At 37.4% G+C, this 18,315-nt stretch overlaps 1 protein-coding gene across 1 annotated transcript in view; it reads left to right on the top strand.

Moving 5' to 3' along the window:
- The window catches only part of LOC110800468 (uncharacterized), a 34,204-nt gene extending 24,388 nt beyond the window's left edge, over window positions 1–9,816 (top strand). The window contains exon 4 of the mRNA XM_022005771.2: window positions 8,074–9,816. Coding sequence (XP_021861463.2) covers window positions 8,074–9,816 — 1,743 coding nt within the window. The remainder of the gene's footprint in view (window positions 1–8,073) is intronic.
- The last annotated feature ends 8,499 nt before the right edge of the window (window positions 9,817–18,315 follow it).

The raw sequence follows: 18,315 nt of genomic DNA on the forward strand, positions 1-18,315 counted from the left end.
CACAAGGCAGCAGCCCTGCCTTGTGTCGTGTGCCACGACCAATGGACGAATGGGCATGGGCGTAGGGCGAGCCAAGGCAGTCGCGTGTGGGCAGCAAGCGAGCTGCGCCACAACGCGCGCTGCCTCGCACAAGAGCGCGCAGCCTCGCGCGCAGCGAGCGCAAGCTCGCGTGCCACGAGCGCTGCGCCTAGCATTGCTCGCACGCACAGCGAGCGATGTCGCCCGCCCAGCGAGCGATGTCGCGCGCCCAGCGAGCGATGGCTCGCGCGCCCAGCGAGGGATGTCGCGCGCGCACTGCGAGCGATAGCCCGCGTGCGATGAACGCTGGCGCGCGCAGCGAGCACCAATGCGTGCGGAGGCTTGGGATAGGGATGCAGCAGCTATGCGACGAGCGCATGGGCTGCGCGCACATGGCCAGCAATGGCTGTGTGCGTGCGGCCCATGGGCGTGCAACGCGTAGGGTGTTTGCGTTACGATTAGATCGTTTTGAATGTTTAATTTGAAAATTTCAGTTCACGTAATTTTAATTAATTTTAAAATTAATAATTTAAATTATTTTCTTGGATTTTAATTTTGAATATTATAATTATAATAAATGTTATTTATTCTAATTATTTTACTAAAATTAAAATCATGAATTAATTTAAATGCGACTGAAATTAAATTAAACTTTTTGGATTCAATTATAAATTTATATGAGCTTTAATTTTAATTAATTTGTATGTTTCCGGTTAGACTAGAAATACATTTTTATGTTTAAAATTGGTAAAGCATATGAATTTATTGGTTTAAGTGGGAGCGTTTTTTAGTCATAAACTCTTGATTAGGTCTACAAATCCTTAAGGTTAAAACAACTTGATTAGAATTAATAAGGACTGAATAATTGGTAGATTATTGGTGCCCTTGATTAATTGCTGCAAATGTTTACGTGATGCATAATGTGTTTTACTAACCAGCTATGTGGGCCATTCATGATAATGAATGGGTGAATGGTATATATTGTATATGTACTGTTTTGCAGGTTATGAAGTGACTAGTATGGCCCAAATAGGATAGAAAATATGGTCTGCGTACCATTAATTTGAATGTAATTGGTCTAAAGTACCAAAGTTATTTTTCAATTCAAATATGGTCTGCGAACCATCAAATAGTTGTAATTAGTTATAGCTTATCCTATTTGAAGAAAATGGTGCCTCCCACGGAGATTTTCAAGACGGACTTTGAAGTCAAAGCTTCAAGATGAAGTCGGGCCATACTAGATCACAAATATCTTATGCATGTTTTAAGTTATTTATTGTTTTAAATATGTCTTAAAATGCATGAGATCAAAAGCTTGATTATGTTGCATGATTAAGGATTTTAGTTCTCTTAAAATCTAACCAACATAGTAAGAGCCTTAAGTTCCAAACTTAAAAATTGAGTTAAAAGGTGCCATGCCAAAATATACACTTGCTTGGATATCCTTTACATCAATCTAGTAATAGTTTTCGCTCAGCGAGGTGTTACTTATTGGTCCTAAAGGGGCAAGGTACACAAATAATTGTGAGTACATGTTAGTTTTGGTGAAACTCAACGATATAAGTAAGGAGTCCTTTTATGTCGTGGCAAAATCGATAGGTTTACCTAATAAGTTCTTAGACGTACCTATCAACCAAGAGTAGTTTCTAGACTATTAGCAAAAGGCTTTTGCTTACCTAAAATGTTTTAGAATTGAGTCGACAAACTGTGCTTAATTCTTCAATGGTTTTAGGGTCTTGGAATCATTTTATTCACACCTGCCGGAACAATAAAATCGAATAAAATGCTAATAACTTGTTGAAATTGCATGATTGCTTTGATTTTCAAGTTATTATTCATGATAAATGTTTAGACTTTGCATGCTTCAATGTATGTTTTAATTATTGTTTATAATTAATATCTTGCACTGCAATAAATCCTTTTAGAAAGGTAACAGTAAATTTCCTCGATTGGTAGTGAATCCAAGAACGATTCACGGAAAAGAGAGAAAGTGAGCAATTTAAAATGTACGTTTCTTATATCGACTTTTATGGTTGTTTTCGAATATCAAAATCGAATGGCAAACCAATTGGTGCTTGTGAATTCAAAATACACTGTAGTTTTGAGATCATAAAGCATTGAGCTTAAACGCTCAGCTTTACCAATGGTTAACAACCTAATATCTTTGTCCATTTAATTCTCGAATGAGTCTAGTCCCTAGACATTCGAATAGATCGATACTTAGAAAACTTTAGAAGCTTCTGGTAAGATCATCTAGTTGAAACAAAATACTCAACGTAAATTAAAATGGTAAAGAACCTTGTTGGTGACATTGGACATGTCTAACAAAGTATAAAAGTCAACACTAAAGAATTCAATTCTTAAGACTATAAGAAAGGGTACAAGAAATAGGAAAACGAGGAACAAATGAAAGGAATTTACGATTCCGTTTCTACCTATAAATTTATGTTTAAAGAGAAGTGACCTAGCAATCAAACTTCCTTGGTATCATATACCGCTTGAGGTTCTTACTTCGGTAATAACTCAAATAATGGAAGCTAGGATACACTAATGACCTACAAGTGGGAAATGAAGCATGGCAATGCTACATTAGTTGTAGGGTCATCTAGTTTGTTTTAAGTCCTTTCAAAGGCTGGAACTTAATGGCTATTTTGTTCCATAATCAGCATACCTAAATTTCTGCTTCAAACACAGAAAGACTCACATTCAGAAGAACAAAAACAATGCTTGTTTGTTTGTTTATTTGAATGAAATGGTCAATTACTGGTTGAGTCAATATGCTTGATTAAAACAAACAACTCTTTAAAGAACTTTACTAGGTTCAAATCAAACCCTTGATTTGAGTTCCATTAAATCTTTGGCATTGTTGCTTAGACCATATCAACAAGTTAACATTCATAAGCTCTATTTTGATGGACTTTTGAAAGTTGGTTGATTTCTAGATCAACTTAAGACAAGCTAGTCTTACTTGTTGAAAGTAACAAAGAATATGAACTATTGTTAGAACGCCTAGACGATAGAGTTCAAAGCTAAAGAAAGGTTTTATGACTTTATTATTTCACATGGATTTGAGTGAATATAGGTTTATTTACTCAAATGTGATATAAGTTGAATCTGTTTGGCTAGTTCAAAGATTCAGAAGTATAAAATCCACTCGGCAAGAAATCATAAAGATCTAGGTTAGATCATGTTGATGATTACTTGAGACCAAATATGATCATCAATGATTGTGTGTTGTAATTTCACAATCTAGCTCCATAAGATATGGCATATCTACGTTGGAATGATCGAAGTCAATTAGTACTTGATTCGATCAATAATGAATCATAAAGACTTTTCCTATAATTTCTAAAACAAAATGTTCAACTACCACCAAACCAAACCAAATTCGTCAAAGCTATTGAAAAGTAATTTCAGAATATCTTTTCATAATATATCTAAAGAGTTCTTAAACTCAGTGGGAGCTTAGTGTTTGTTATTCAACAAACTAAGGTCCAAGTATAGATATATGTTTCATTGTGATTTATTCAAATGAGACACAAGGGTATTGTTTCTACCACGAATTTTTGAGAACATAATGTTTGTTTGCTCGAAATAATGTCCTTTTGGAGATTCGTTTCCAAAATGACAAGTGGGAGAAAATAGACCTCGAAAGTTTTCGAGGCGAACAACAAACATAAACGGACATTCCGGAGGCTTTTCAAAGTGCTTCAGAAAATCCGAACTTATTCTTTAAGGACTTTAGAAGTGGCTTTAAAGAATAGATATCTCTTAGAAGACTTTACAAGTGCTTCAAGGAGAACAGAATATTCAAAGGACTTTCAAGTGGCTATTGATATTCTATTGTTTGATGTTCTATACCCTAGTAGGCATATAGTTCAAGTCACTGGAACTATGAGATTCTTCTATTAGATAGTGAAGAAACATAGAGATCAGGTCAATGAAACTATGAGATTCTTCTATTAAATAGTGAAGAAATCTACAACTTGCAGTCAAACTATTATCATGTAGATTAATGAGTTTGTGACTTGTAAGAAAGCTATGACGAAACCCAGATTCCCTAAAATGGTTAGAGGCCATATATAGACTATATGTTTAATTGGTTAAAGGCCATAAAACATACTCAATGTTTTGATGACAAAATTGAAATTTTGTTGATTTGCAAGAATAGTTTCACACCTATTGGTTGCAAGTTTGTTTTAAGGATAAAAACCATCAAACATGGAATTATGTTCACACACAAAGCTAGATTAGTTGCTAAAGGTTACAAGCAAATTCATGGCATGGATTGTGTTGAAACCTCATGCAAAATCGTAATGCTTAAGTCTATAATTCAAGCAATGATTGCATATTGGTACATATGGCAATTGGATGACAAAACGTATTCCTCAATCAAATGATGGAATACAATATGTACATGGTATGTCATAGAGTTTGTGGATCCAAATAAATGCTTGAAAAGGAAAGCTAGCTTATAAAATCTAAGTACAGATTTAAGCAAGCAATTGGGAATTGGAACTGTATTTTAGTGAAACTAATAAGTATCTTAGTTTCATAAAATATACATGATTCTTATAGATATATAAGAAGTTTAGTGGGAGTACTTAAAACTTAATTGGTCCTATGTGTATCACACACATATCTCTCTATTGTGAAATAACATTCAAATACTAATGACTTAGATTTGAAATTATTCATCAATAATGGACCATGGCGAAACTTAGTACATACTGGGTATTAAGATCTATTTACAAAGATCTTATTTTGGATTAAGTAATGGCATTTACTAAATCAAACACGAAAGTCTCCATTGGAGATATTCGACCCATGTGAATAAATCTAAGTAAAGGATGTTTGAACTATGTATAAGCATTTACTAAGTTAACATCAAAGAATCTAATGAGATTCTTCACCTATATTATATGTCAAAGAATTTAGCTGGATTCAGTATCTACTGAAATTGAATGAGCTAAAGTTACATGAATAGAATTCAATTGGGAATTATTCTACAAAAGAATTTATCATGTATGATATAATATGAGGATCGCCAAAAACGTATCGTATGACTTTAGGCATGACGAACATATACCAATCTCTATTGATCTAAGTGAAGACCAATTAGATTGAGATCAAGAAAAACTTATGGTACCTGAAAAGGTACATAGGATTACTTCTTGATTCAAGGAAATAAAGATATGCTAAATATTGATGCTACACGCATAAACACTGGCAAAGGATCAAGCAAGACCCTTTGGAGTTAACCATTGACAAGGACGAGCTAAAGAGCATCGTGTTTTGAAATGGCAACATGGATTGAAGACCATGAGTTGTTGCGTGGGAAATTAAATATGTTCTAAGATATAGCTGGAAAGTCTTCCACATATCTGTGAACTGCTTGGATAAGCAAATCCAAACAAAGCATCACTAGCAACCTAAACAGTTGAAGTAAAAGTACTTATTGCCTAAGAAGCAATAAAACAGAGTTGTTTATATTAATGAGTTCTTCATTGAACTTGGGTGGATCACATGTCTGCTAACTTGATGATTCTTCATTGCAAAATGCGTAGAACCACTATCGAAGTAAGAAAGACTAGATCACATAATAAACAAACTCAAAAGATCTTATCATCATATCTCGAAGAACATTCGATGAAAAGGATATTAAGATTGGCAAAGCATGATAACTAAACCTATGCAACAAGTGAGAAGCAACACTCACGTTGTAGCACTAGAAATCAAGCATAGCTTTGAATTCCATGAACTGTTTTAAAGATGGGTTTGAGGCCCATGGTTGTAAAACAATGGGGTTGAACATTTATCATATATGAAATGTATTTTCATATTCCATTTAATCTTGGTTTAGTATTAAATGATGAGTCCCTTCAATTTGACAATATATTCAAGATAGACTGTCAGGACCAGTCCTGTGACTAAGAAATGTCTATCAAGTGAACTTGAAAGTCAAAAGTTGAAAATGGTCCCTAGTCGGAGTTTTCTATAAAATTGGACGCATAGAAAACGTTAGACGACTAGAATGCAAGATGACTAGTAGTTCTGTTTCTTGAACTATGTGGACATGGCAATGTCATAATCATTTGCATAGATACTTACTTTGGGAAGACTAGTATCGGACAAGACCTATGAAACTTTACTGTAAGTGATGAAAATCTGTCATAAGTAAATTTCATTAAAATTATTAGACACTAAATCCTCAATACCTGAGTGATTTGAGATTACTTGTTTGAGAACTGGTTGCTTTGACGTTGACCAACCGTCGCACCGTAAAAGGAGGCTATAAAGGCAACGCTCAGGTAATCACCTATCAAACGAAGTCTAATCTCAAGATCGCAAGATTGGGATTGTCCTCCCATAAATCGGGATGAGATGCTTAAAAGTTGTACAAGGCCACTCGGAGAGCTAGAAACTGTGAAATGCATGGCCGTGCTCGGATGAATCATAGGCTATGATTATCTGTTTATTTGATCAGTTGAACTCTGAAACCGAGGAACACCTCTGGACATAATAAGGATGACAACTCTTACCTTATGTTCAATAGCAAGCATCGAGCGACAAAGGAATTAGGAAATGCACACTTGTCCCTAAGGACAAGTGGGAGACTGAAGGAAATAATGCCCTTGGTCCAAGTATGCATTCTATGTTAAATCTAATAAATGCGGTTCAGTATTAATTAACAAGTTAATAATTCAGTGAGATCAAGTGAGCTGAATGCCTAGCTAGAGGCCGCTTCAGTTCAAGTGGAATTAATGATATTAATCCACAGCTTACTCTTGACTGAACCCGTAGGGTCACACAAATAGTACGTAAACGGATCAAGTATTTAATAGCATTAAATACTCCATCTATGAATATTCGGAACCGACGGATCTTGGTTTCAGTGGGAGCTAAGATCGTCACAGGCAAGGAATGAATACTCCGGAAACGATGATATTGCCGGAAACGGAAATATGGATCGTATCGGAAATATAAATATTATCCAAGTCGTAGATGTTGCCGGAAACGGAAACATGGTACGTGTCGGAAAATATTATCGGAAATGGAAATATTGCCAGAATCGGAAATATTGCCGGAAACGGAAATATTGTCAGAATCGGAAATATTACCGGAATCGGAAAATAATTCCGGAAACGGAAATATTAAATATTTGTTCGAAACGGAAATTAATTCCGGAATCGGAAATATTAAATATTGTTCATATCGGAAATGAATTCCGGAATCGGAAAATTTAATCGGAAGCGCATCGTACGAATAAGCATCGGACGAGGCCTGCCGGACGAGGCCCAGCACGAAGCCAGGCCATCGCCCAGCAAGCCAAGCGCGCCGCACAAACAGCAACGCCAGGCCCAGCGCAAGGCCAGGCCCAGCAGGCTGCGCGCAGCGCGCAGCGCGCACAGCGCGCACAGCACGCGCAGCGCGCAGCGCGCGCGGGCGCTGAGTGGGCTGCTGCTCGCGCGCACGCATGAGGCCCATCGTGGCTGCCGTGCGTGTGTGTGCAAGTGTTTGTGTTCGTGCACGTTTCCTAAAACATGCAGAGTTCGGTTAATGATTAAATTCCTAATTCTATTTGATAAATTAATTAAATTAGAGTTCTTGTAGGATTCTAGGTTTGATTAATTTGTATCTGAATAGGATTTCGATTCCCTTTCCATACCGCTATAAATATGAGGCTAGGGCTCACAATTTATAATACAAGTTTCAAAGTATTCAAAGTGAGTTTTTGAGAGAAAAATTCAGTCACACATTTGCCTATAAAGTGCCGAAAATAATAGTACCTTAAGGGCGATTCTAGTTGGTCAATCTTAAGGCGGATCCGGACGTGCTGTGGACTATCTACGGAGGGACGACACTTGGAGTCCTAAAGACTTGTTCTTGTTCGGTTCGGGCGCAGCTAGGGAAGGCACGCAACAAAGAGTATGCATCTAATCTATGCTAAATGATTATGTGTAAATAATATGTTTTCCTGGGTTTATGGTTTTTCCGCATGATTTATGAATTGTCATATGTATCATAACCTAACAAAAAGTAGGCGTCTACAAGTATCTTGGTAAAAATAACCTCGCATTTCGTGGAACAAACGAAAGGTTATATGAAAGTAGCAATGGGAATTTTTTAGGTTTGATTGAAATGTTGGCTGAGTTTGATCCTGTGATTATTGAGCATGTTCATCGTATCAATAGTGGAAAGATTCATCATCATTATCTTAGTCATCATATTCAAAATGAGTTGATACTCCTACTTGCTTCTAAAATCAGAAATGCTATTATCAAGAAAGTAAAAGAAGCAAAATATTTTTCTGTGATGTTGGACTGTACACCTGATGCTAGCCATCAAGAGAAAATGACTTTAATTTTTAGGTGTGTTGATGAATGTTCAAATTCTTATAAAGTTCAAGAATTTTTTATCGAGTTCTTACAAGTTAATGGTACAACTGGTCTAGGACTTTTTCAAGTGTTAGAAAATGTGTTGAAAGCTCACGATCTTGAAATAGATAATGTTAGGGGCCAAGGATATGATAATGGGTCTAACATGAAAGGTAAACATCAAGGTGTACAAAAGAGACTCTTGGATATAAATCCTAGAGCTTTCTATAGTCCATGTGGTTGTCATAGTCTTAATTTAGTTTTGTGTGACATTGCAAATGCTTCATCAAAAGCAAGAGACTTTTTCGGAATAGTCCAACGCATTTATACCATATTTGTTAATTCTACAAAGAGATGGCATATTTTAAAAGAAAATGTGAAAGGTTTAACTCTTAAATCATTATCTGCCACTCGATGGGAAAGTCGTGTTGAAATTATTAAAGCAATAAGATTTCAAGTTGCTGATATATGTGAAGCATTATATGAAGTAGCTGATGTAGGTGATGCTGAAAATGACCACAAACTACAAAGTGAAGCTAGATCTTTAGCAAAAAATGAGCTTGGTAGTTTTGAATTTTTGCTTGCTACAATCATTTGGTATGAAATTTTGTGTGCTGTGAACTTTGTAAGCAAACATTTACAGTCACAAGACATTTTAATTGATACTGCCATCAGTGAGATAAAAGGGTTGATTTCCTTTTTCAAAAAATACAGAGATAATGGTTTTTCAAATGTCATGGATACTGCAAAAAAGTTAGCTATTGAACTCGGAATTGACCCAGTATTTCCTCAAAGGCGTATAATACGTAGAAAACGACAATTTGATGAAATTGATGGTGAAGAAACATCACTATCTCCTAAGGAATCATTTAGAATTGAGTACTTTATATACATTGTGGATCAAGCTATTGCATCCTTGGAAAAAAGGTTTGAACAATATGAATCGTATGAGAATATCTTTGGTTTTTTGTTCAATTCTGATAAGTTGCAGTCAATGGATGACATTAAACTCAAATCTTGTTGTTATCATTTTGAAGGTGCTCTTAAGAAAGGTGAGGTATCTGATATTAGTGGAAATGATTTATTTGTTGAGTTAAAATTATTTAGAGAGCTTATATCCAAAGAGAAAATGGGAGCGATCGATTTATTAAAAATTTTAAAACGATTTAATTGCTTCCCAAATGTGTCTATTGCATACATGATCCTATTAACTATTCCCATTACTGTTGTTTCTGCAGAACAAAGTTTTTCGAAGTTGAAGTTGTTGAAGTCGTATTTAAGGACAACTATGTCGCAAGAAAGACTAAATGGGCTAGCTTTAATGGCTATTGAATCTGATCTTTTGGACGAAGTCAACGTCGAGGCTGTTATTGATGATTTTGCTACAAAACATGCAAGGAGGGCTACACTTTTTAAGTGATTTCATTAATGTTTTTTGGGTTATTTTTATCATTTCAACAAATTTATGTAAGGATGGTTTTTGTTTGATAAAAATCGAATTTTTTTAATTAAAGTAATGAATTAAAGGCCCCATTTTGAGAAATTGCACAGGGCCCCATTGTTATACCGTAATTATAGCCCCGGCACTCTCAAAGATTAGACCTTTAAACATTAGAAAGGCCTCACCTTTGATTACTCCATGTTTTGAAGATGATTCTAGTTTAAGGAAATTATTACAAACAACCTTAAACATCATTGAATCTTGAAATTTTGTATTTGAATCACATAAAGTGTGGATTTTGAAAAAGTGTATGATTGTTGTAAGTGACACTTTTAAGAATAAAAGTGCCAATCTTACTAATCATTTTGAAATAGAAATCATAGAAACATTGTAGATTAGTTTGGGATTTGGAAATACCTAATTAGGTTTAGGCTAAGATCCCTTTTGGAGCTCCCAATTGCTTAGAACTTTGAAATTGTATGAGATTTTTGGAGAGTTTTTGTATTTTGATTTGAGTGGCAATTTTTGTATTACGACGTTCTGTTTTCTATTTGCCCTCCCTAAATGCTCAGAATTAGGGGTTTAAATAGGAAAATTTGTAGCTAAACGCCAGCTGACGCCAGCGTCCAGCGCAGCAGCTGCGCCAGGCGCTGCTGACGTGGCGCAGAAGCTGCAAAAATAAGGACGAAGATGCCGTCCTTGCTTTTGGCTTGTAATGGGTGTACCTTTGTACGAATTGTACGAAGTTGGCACGTAGTGATTTCTTGGGGATTAAGGCTTGGTTTGCGTCTAAAAACAAGCCGTTTCGATTTTTGAATTTCGGTTTTACGGGACGAGGCCCGGCTTGCTCGATTTTTTGGGTCGGCGCCCGAATTGGGATTGCTTAGTGTCATTTCGACTGGAAAAAGGCCTTGTAAAACCAATGGAATGGTCCATTGGGTGAGATTGTACTTGGATTTTGAAATTGATTTTTGGAAATTGTATTTTGTACCGAGTTCCGGAATGGGAACGACCTCGGGTATTGGACTTTGGCTCTTGGATTTCGGAATATGTTCTCGCAATTGGTACTTCCGCATGGAGTTTTCCCAACCACCTAACAAGGATAATGGTATCGTCATCATCCCAATGGGGAGACACAATTTAGGTGTCTACACCTCCCTATCAGCAGGGACCTCAATGGCCTTTCGGTACCCTCCGCATTTCAGAGCAGGAGCCAGTTACCCCCGGGACAGAGCTAGACCAGGAGCTGGAGCGGTACATGAGCCGGAACAGGAACAAGGAGCCCGTGATTGAGATTGTAGCTGAGGATGACTCGGACTGATCTTGCATGGTAGCGAGTTCCAGCTTTGCGTCGGTTGTGCTTTTGTATGAGGATTTTTGTATGGATATTTGTGGTTGTATTTGTATTTGTATTTTTATGTTTTGTATCTTGTATTTTGTATGGTTTGAGTTGGTGTGGTTTTTAATTTGTATGGTTTGCATTTGTATGGTTTGCGTTTTGCTACGTGTGTTTTTGCAGGTTTGAATTGAATTTCGTATGCGTTGTGTGTGCATTTTGGAATTTGTGGCTATATGTATGCATGCAACATGAAAAAAAAAATTGCCCATTTTTCGGGTGTACATACCCACTATAAGCCCCCACTTTGACTGAGGTTTTTTGGTTAGAAAAAGCGCAAGTCAAAGTATATTCAACTTTTTCTTATGCATATGCTGACTCTTAAAAAAATTGCCCATCTTTTCGGGTGTACAAACCCACTATAAGCCCCCACTTTAACTGAGGTTTTTTGGTTAGAAAAAGCGCAAGTTAAAGTATATTCAACTTTTGCTTATGCATATGCTGACTCGACTTAGGACGCCGATCTGGGACTAGAATGCTTTGAATTTTGAACAAATTGGCCCGAAATTGACACGGGTGTTGATTCGGACTCCTTGAAATTGCGCTGCTTGCGGCTTCTGGAATATTCGTCATAAATTATTGGAGTTGATTTGGTTGTACAATGCCATGAGGAGTGCGTACTTGGAGTCATAAAGCGGTCGTTGGGCTAGTCCTTCTTGCAGGCCCTGCTCCTGGCGCAAGCTTGGCGCCCAGTGCAGGTGGTCCTTTCGAGTACCACCATAAGTTCTGGTTTTTGTATAAATAGGGAGCATTCCGGATCATATTTCTTGCACCAATCCTTCTCTGCTCTTCCTCACCTTCTACTTCTTCACAAAAAGAAAGCAAATGGCTGTGTCTTTTGAAAATGCCTTGAACTCTTGGCTTGGTTCGCTAGGCAAACTTGAGAAAAGGGAGCTAGATGGCATGCATCTTGGGATGCTCGTCTCCTTCCGGTTCGTGAAACTTGACATGTACTTCCTTCATGCTGTTTTGGAGGTTTGGGATCCGATTCACCACGCTTTCTGCTTTGGTAACAATGAGGTATGTCCCCTCCCTGAAGAGTTTAGTGCCATATTGGGGTGGCCCCTTATGATAGAGCCTTGCATGCCTAGTGTTGAGGAACACTTTTTCTGGGCTTTTGAGAGGTATTTGGTCCTGAAGCCCCCATTTTTTTGTGCTATTGTAAATGGACGAGGAGTGGATTTGTCCCTCTTTATCACCCATTTTGCTGGACTTGATATCCCTATGGTCTACCGCTTGAGGGCTTTGAGTTTTTGTATCTTTGCTCGCTTCCTCTTTTCGAGGCAGGGGTTTAGCAATGGCGATGCCTCCCTAATAGAGATTATGGAGAAGTTTGCTTGTAGTAGTGACCCAATGCCGCTTGTGATTGGCGAGACATTGATGGGCCTTGATATGCTGAAATCGGACCCCTCTTCCATGCCATCAGGAATCCCGGTGCTACTCCAAGTAAGAATCTAGAGTTTCTTGTATATTGAAATTTGTACTTGTATTTAGAACATTGAATTTTGAATTGCTTTCTTGTACTTTCCCCAAGGTCTGGCTTATAGAGAGACTCGTGTTGGTGGCACCACCAGAGAACATGGCAAGCTATAATAGGAAGGGATTCACTGTGCGGCCCATGATGTATGGCCGACTTTCATTGGATGAGTGGCGATGTGCAATCTCGGAGATTGGATCTTGTATTAGGTGAGTAATTCCGTGGTGGGGAATTGCTGCTATGAGATATGCACCTGACTCTACTACTTTGAGGGTGTCTATGAAGGAAATAATGCCCTTGGTCCAAGTATGCATTCTATGTTAAGTCTAATAAATGCGGTTCAGTATTAATTAACAAGTTAATAATTCAGTGAGATCAAGTGAGCTGAATGCCTAGCTAGAGGCCGCTTCAGTTCAAGTGGAATTAATGATATTAATCCACAGCTTACTCTTGACTGAACCCGTAGGGTCACACAAATAGTACGTAAACGGATCAAGTATTTAATAGCATTAAATACTCTATCTATGAATATTCGGAATCGACGGATCTTGGTTTCAGTGGGAGCTGAGATCGTCACAGGCAAGAAATGAATACTCCGGAAACGATGATATTGCCGGAAACGGAAATATGGATCGTATCGGAAATATAAATATTATCCAAGTCGTAGATGTTGCCGGAAACGGAAACATGGTACGTATCGGAAAATATTATCGGAAATGGAAATATTACTCGAATCGGAAATATTGCCGGAAACGGAAATATTGTCAGAATCGGAAATATTACCGGAATCGGAAAATAATTCCGGAAACGGAAATATTAAATATTTGTTCGGAACGGAAATTAATTCCGGAATCGGAAATGTTAAATATTGTTCGTATCGGAAATGAATTCCGGAATCGGAAATTTAATCGGAAGCGTATCGTACGAATAAGCATCGGACGAGGCCTGCCGGACGAGGGCCCAGCACGAAGCCAGGCCATCGCCCAGCAAGCCAAGCGCGCCACACAAACAGCCACGCCAGGCCCAGCGCAAGGCCAGGCCCAGCAGGCCGTGGCAGCGCGCACAGCGCGCGCAGCGCGCGCGGGTGCTTGCGTGGGCTTGTGGCTCGCGCAGGCCTCGCTGCGTGGGCTGCTGCTCGCACGCACGCATGGGCGGCCCATCGAGGCTGGCGTGTGTGTGTGCGTAAGTGTTTGTGTTCGTGCACGTTTCCTAAAACGTGCAGAGTTCGGTTAATGATTAAATTCCTAATTCTATTTGATAAAATAATTAAATTAGAGTTCTTGTAGGATTCTAGGTTTAATTAATTTGTATCTGAATAGGATTCCAATTCCCTTTCCATAACCCTATAAATATGTGGCCTGGGTTCACAATTTATAACGAGTTTTAAAAGTATTCAAAGTGAGTTTTTGAGAGAAAAATTCAGCCACACATCTTGCTCAAAAGTGCCGAAAATTCTAGTACCTTAAGGGCGATTCTAGTTGGTCAATCTTAAGGCGGATCCGGACGTGCTGTGGACTATCTACGGAGGGACGACACTTGGAGTCCTAAAGACTTGTTCTTGTTCGGTTCGGGCGCAGCTAGGGAAGGCACGCAACAAAGAGTATGCATCTAAATTATGCTATATGATTATGTGTAAATAATATGTTGTCCTGGGTTAATGGTTGTTTCCGCATGATCTATGTAATGTCATATGTATCATAACCGAACAGTGGTATCACGAGCCCCTTATTATTTTCATAATCTAAATTGCATGAACATGGTTAAATATTACAAATTTGCAAGAATTAAAAGGGGTGATTAATTTTCGTAATTGTTAATTAATTGCAAATTGCGTTTATTTAATTATATGTACGCAGTTTTTCGGCAGTTTCTTCGTTACTCATCCGAATTGAGTGATTTTTGTGTCAATTACGCATGTAAAAGGCATTCTAAAATTTTGACAAAAATAGTATTTTTCTGCCGAACCCAGAATTCTCAAATTCGAAGCCTAACTATGACTTTTCGAAGGTTTTAGTTTTTCGAATGCAAAATTTCGTAAATTTAAGATGTTAAATTAAATATTTGCGATTCTTGTTAATAAATCTTGAATTTTTGATTGACCTACTGCATATGTTTAACAAGTTTGAATGCCTAGTCTTGTTAATTATGCAATCTAATTTGTAATTATGATTAATTTGTTGAAAATTAGAATAATTTAGAATTAATTTGATTTTCATAATTAATTGTAATTTAATTAGAAACCTATGATTAAAAACCACCATAAAAATTGTAAATTTACGATAAATTTTAAATTTTTATGACCTAGACTTGAATCCATAACAATCGGAAATCAATTGGATAATAAATTTTTGATTATTCGCCCTAAAATTATGAAATTAATATTATTTATTAATTTGTCATTAATTTTAAATATAAATTTTAAATTTTTATGCGATTCGTTCATATAACTTGCACGCACGAAGCAATGGACGCTTCGTGTTACCCTTAAGGGGTGTTGTATAATGCGGGCATGCGACGACGAGCAAGGGAGCTCGTCGCCCGTGCGGCACGAATGCAATGAGCAAGGGCGTAGTGCACGAGCACAAGGCAGCAGCCCTGCCTTGTGTCGTGTGCCTCGACCAATGGACGAATGGGCATGGGCGTAGGGCGAGCCAAGGCAGTCGCGTGTGGGCAGCAAGCGAGCTGCGCCACAACGCGCGCTGCCTCGCACAAGAGCGCGCAGCCTCGCGCGCAGCGAGCGCAAGCTCGCGTGCCACGAGCGCTGCGCCTAGCATTGCTCGCGCGCACAGCGAGCGATGTCGCCCGCCCAGCGAGCGATGTCGCGCGCCCAGCGAGCGATGGCTCGCGCGCCCAGCGAGCGATGTCGCGCGCCCAGCGAGCGATGTCGCGCGCGCACTGCGAGCGATAGCCCGCGTGCGATGAGCGTTGGCGCGCGCAGCGAGCACCAATGCGTGCGGAGGCTTGCGATGGGGATGCAGCAGCTATGCGACGAGCGCATGGGCTGCGCGCACATGGCCAGCAATGGCTGTGTGCGTGCGGCCCATGGGCGTGCAACGCGTATGGTGTTTGCGTTACGATTAAAGATCGTTTTGAATGTTTAATTTGAAAATTTCAGTTCACGTAATTTTAATTAATATTAAAATTAATAATTTAAATTATTTTCTTGGATTTTAATTTTGAATATTGTAATTATAATAAATTTTATTTATTCTAATTATTTTACTAAAATTAAAATCATGAATTAATTTAAATACGACTGAAATTAAATTAAATTTTTGGATTCAATTATAAATTGATATGAGCTTTAAATTTTAATTAAATTTGTATGTTTCCGGTTAGACTAGAAATACATTTTTATGTTTAAAATTGGTAAAGCATATGAATTTATTGGTTTAAGTGGGAGCGTTTTTTAGTCATAAACTCTTGATTAGGTCTACAAATCCTTAAGGTTAAAACAACTTGATTAGAATTAATAAGGACTGAATAATTGGTAGATTATTGGTGCCCTTGATTAATTGCTGCAAATGTTTACGTGATGCATAATGTGTTTTACTAACCAGCTATGTGGGCCATTCATGATAATGAATGGGTGAATGGTATATATTGTATATGTACTGTTTTGCAGGTTATGAAGTGACTAGTATGGCCCAAATAGGATAGAAAATATGGTCTGCGTACCATTAATTTGAATGTAATTGGTCTAAAGTACCAAAGTTATTTTTCAATTCAAATATGGTCTGCGAACCATCAAATAGTTGTAATTAGTTATAGCTTATCCTATTTGAAGAAAATGGTGCCTCCCACGGAGATTTTAAAGACGGACTTTGGAGTTAAAGCTTCAAGATGAAGTCGGGCCATACTAGATCACAAATATCTTATGCATGTTTTAAGTTATTTATTGCTTTTAAATATGTCTTAAAATGCATGAGATCAAAAGCTTGATTATGTTGCATGATTAAGGATTTTAGTTCACTTAAAATCTAACCAACATAGTAAGAGCCTTAAGTTCCAAACTTAAAAATTGAGTTAAAAGGTGCCATGCCAAAATATACACTTGCTTGGATATCCTTTACATCAATCTAGTAATAGTTTTCGCTCAGCGAGGTGTTACTTATTGGTCCTAAAGGGGCAAGGTACACAAATAATTGTGAGTACATGTTAGTTTTGGTGAAACTCAACGATATAAGTAAGGAGTCCTTTTATGTCGTGGCAAAATCGATAGGTTTACCTAACAAGTTCTTAGACGTACCTATCAACCAAGAGTAGTTTCTAGACTATTAGCAAAAGGCTTTTGCTTACCTAAGATGTTTTAGGATTAAGTCGACAAACTGTGCTTAGTTCTTCAATGATTTTAGGGTCTTGGAATCATTTTATTCACACCTGCCGGAACAATAAAATCGAATAAAATGCTAATAACTTGTTTGAATTGCATGGTTGCTTTAATTTCAAGTTATTATTCATGATAAATGTTTAGACTTTGCATGCTTCAATGTATGTTTTAATTATTGTTTATAATTAAATATCTTGCACTGCAATAAATCCTTTTAGAAAGGTAACAGTAAATTTCCTCGATTGGTAGTGAATCCAAGAACGATTCATGGAAATGAGAGAAAGTGAGCAATTTAAAATGTACGTTTCTTTTAGCGACTTTTATGGTTGTTTTCGAAGATCAAAATCGAATGGCAAACCAATTGGTGCTTGTGAATTCAAAATACACTGTAGTTTTGAGATCATAAAGCATTGAGTTTAATACGCTCAGCTTTACCAATGGTTAACAACCTAATATCTTTGTCCATTTAATTCTCGAATGAGTCTAGTCCCTAGACATTCGAATAGATCGATACTTAGAGAACTTTAGAAGCTTCTGGTAAGATCATCTAGTTGAAACAAAATATTCAACATAAATTAAAATGGTAAAGAACCTTGTTGGTGACATTGGACATGTCTAACAAAGTATAAAAGTCAACACTAAAGAATTCAATTCTTAAGACTATAAGAAAGGGTACAAGAAATAGGAAAACGAGGAACAAATGAAAGGAATTTACGATTCCGTTTCTACCTATAAGTTTATGTTTAAAGAGAAGTGACCTAGCAATCAAACTTCCTTGGTATCATATACCGCTTGAGGTTCTTACTTCGGTAAAAACTCAAACAATGGAAGCTAGGATACACTAATGACCTACAAGTGGGAAATGAAGCATGGCATTGTTACATTAATTGTAGGGTCATCTAGTTTGTTTTAAGTCCTTTCAAAGGTTGGAACTTAATGGATATTTTGTTCCATAATCAGCATACCTAAATTTCTGTTTCAAACACAGAAAGACTCACATTCAGAAAAACAAAAACAATGTTTGTTTGTTTATTTGAATGAAATGGTCATTTACAGGTTGAGTCAATATGCTTGATTAAAACAAACAACTCTTTAAAGAACTTTACTAGGTTCAAATCAACTCCTTGATTTGAGTTCCACTAATCTTTGGCATTGTTACTTAGACCATATCAACAAGTTAACATTCACAAGCTCTATTTTAAATGGACTTTTGAAAGTTGGTTGATTTCTAGATCAACTTAAGACAAGCTAGTCTTACTTGTTGAAAGTAACAAA

This window comes from Spinacia oleracea, chromosome 5, assembly GCF_020520425.1.
Source record: "Spinacia oleracea cultivar Varoflay chromosome 5, BTI_SOV_V1, whole genome shotgun sequence".
In the NCBI taxonomy this organism is placed as follows: Eukaryota; Viridiplantae; Streptophyta; class Magnoliopsida; order Caryophyllales; family Amaranthaceae; genus Spinacia; species Spinacia oleracea.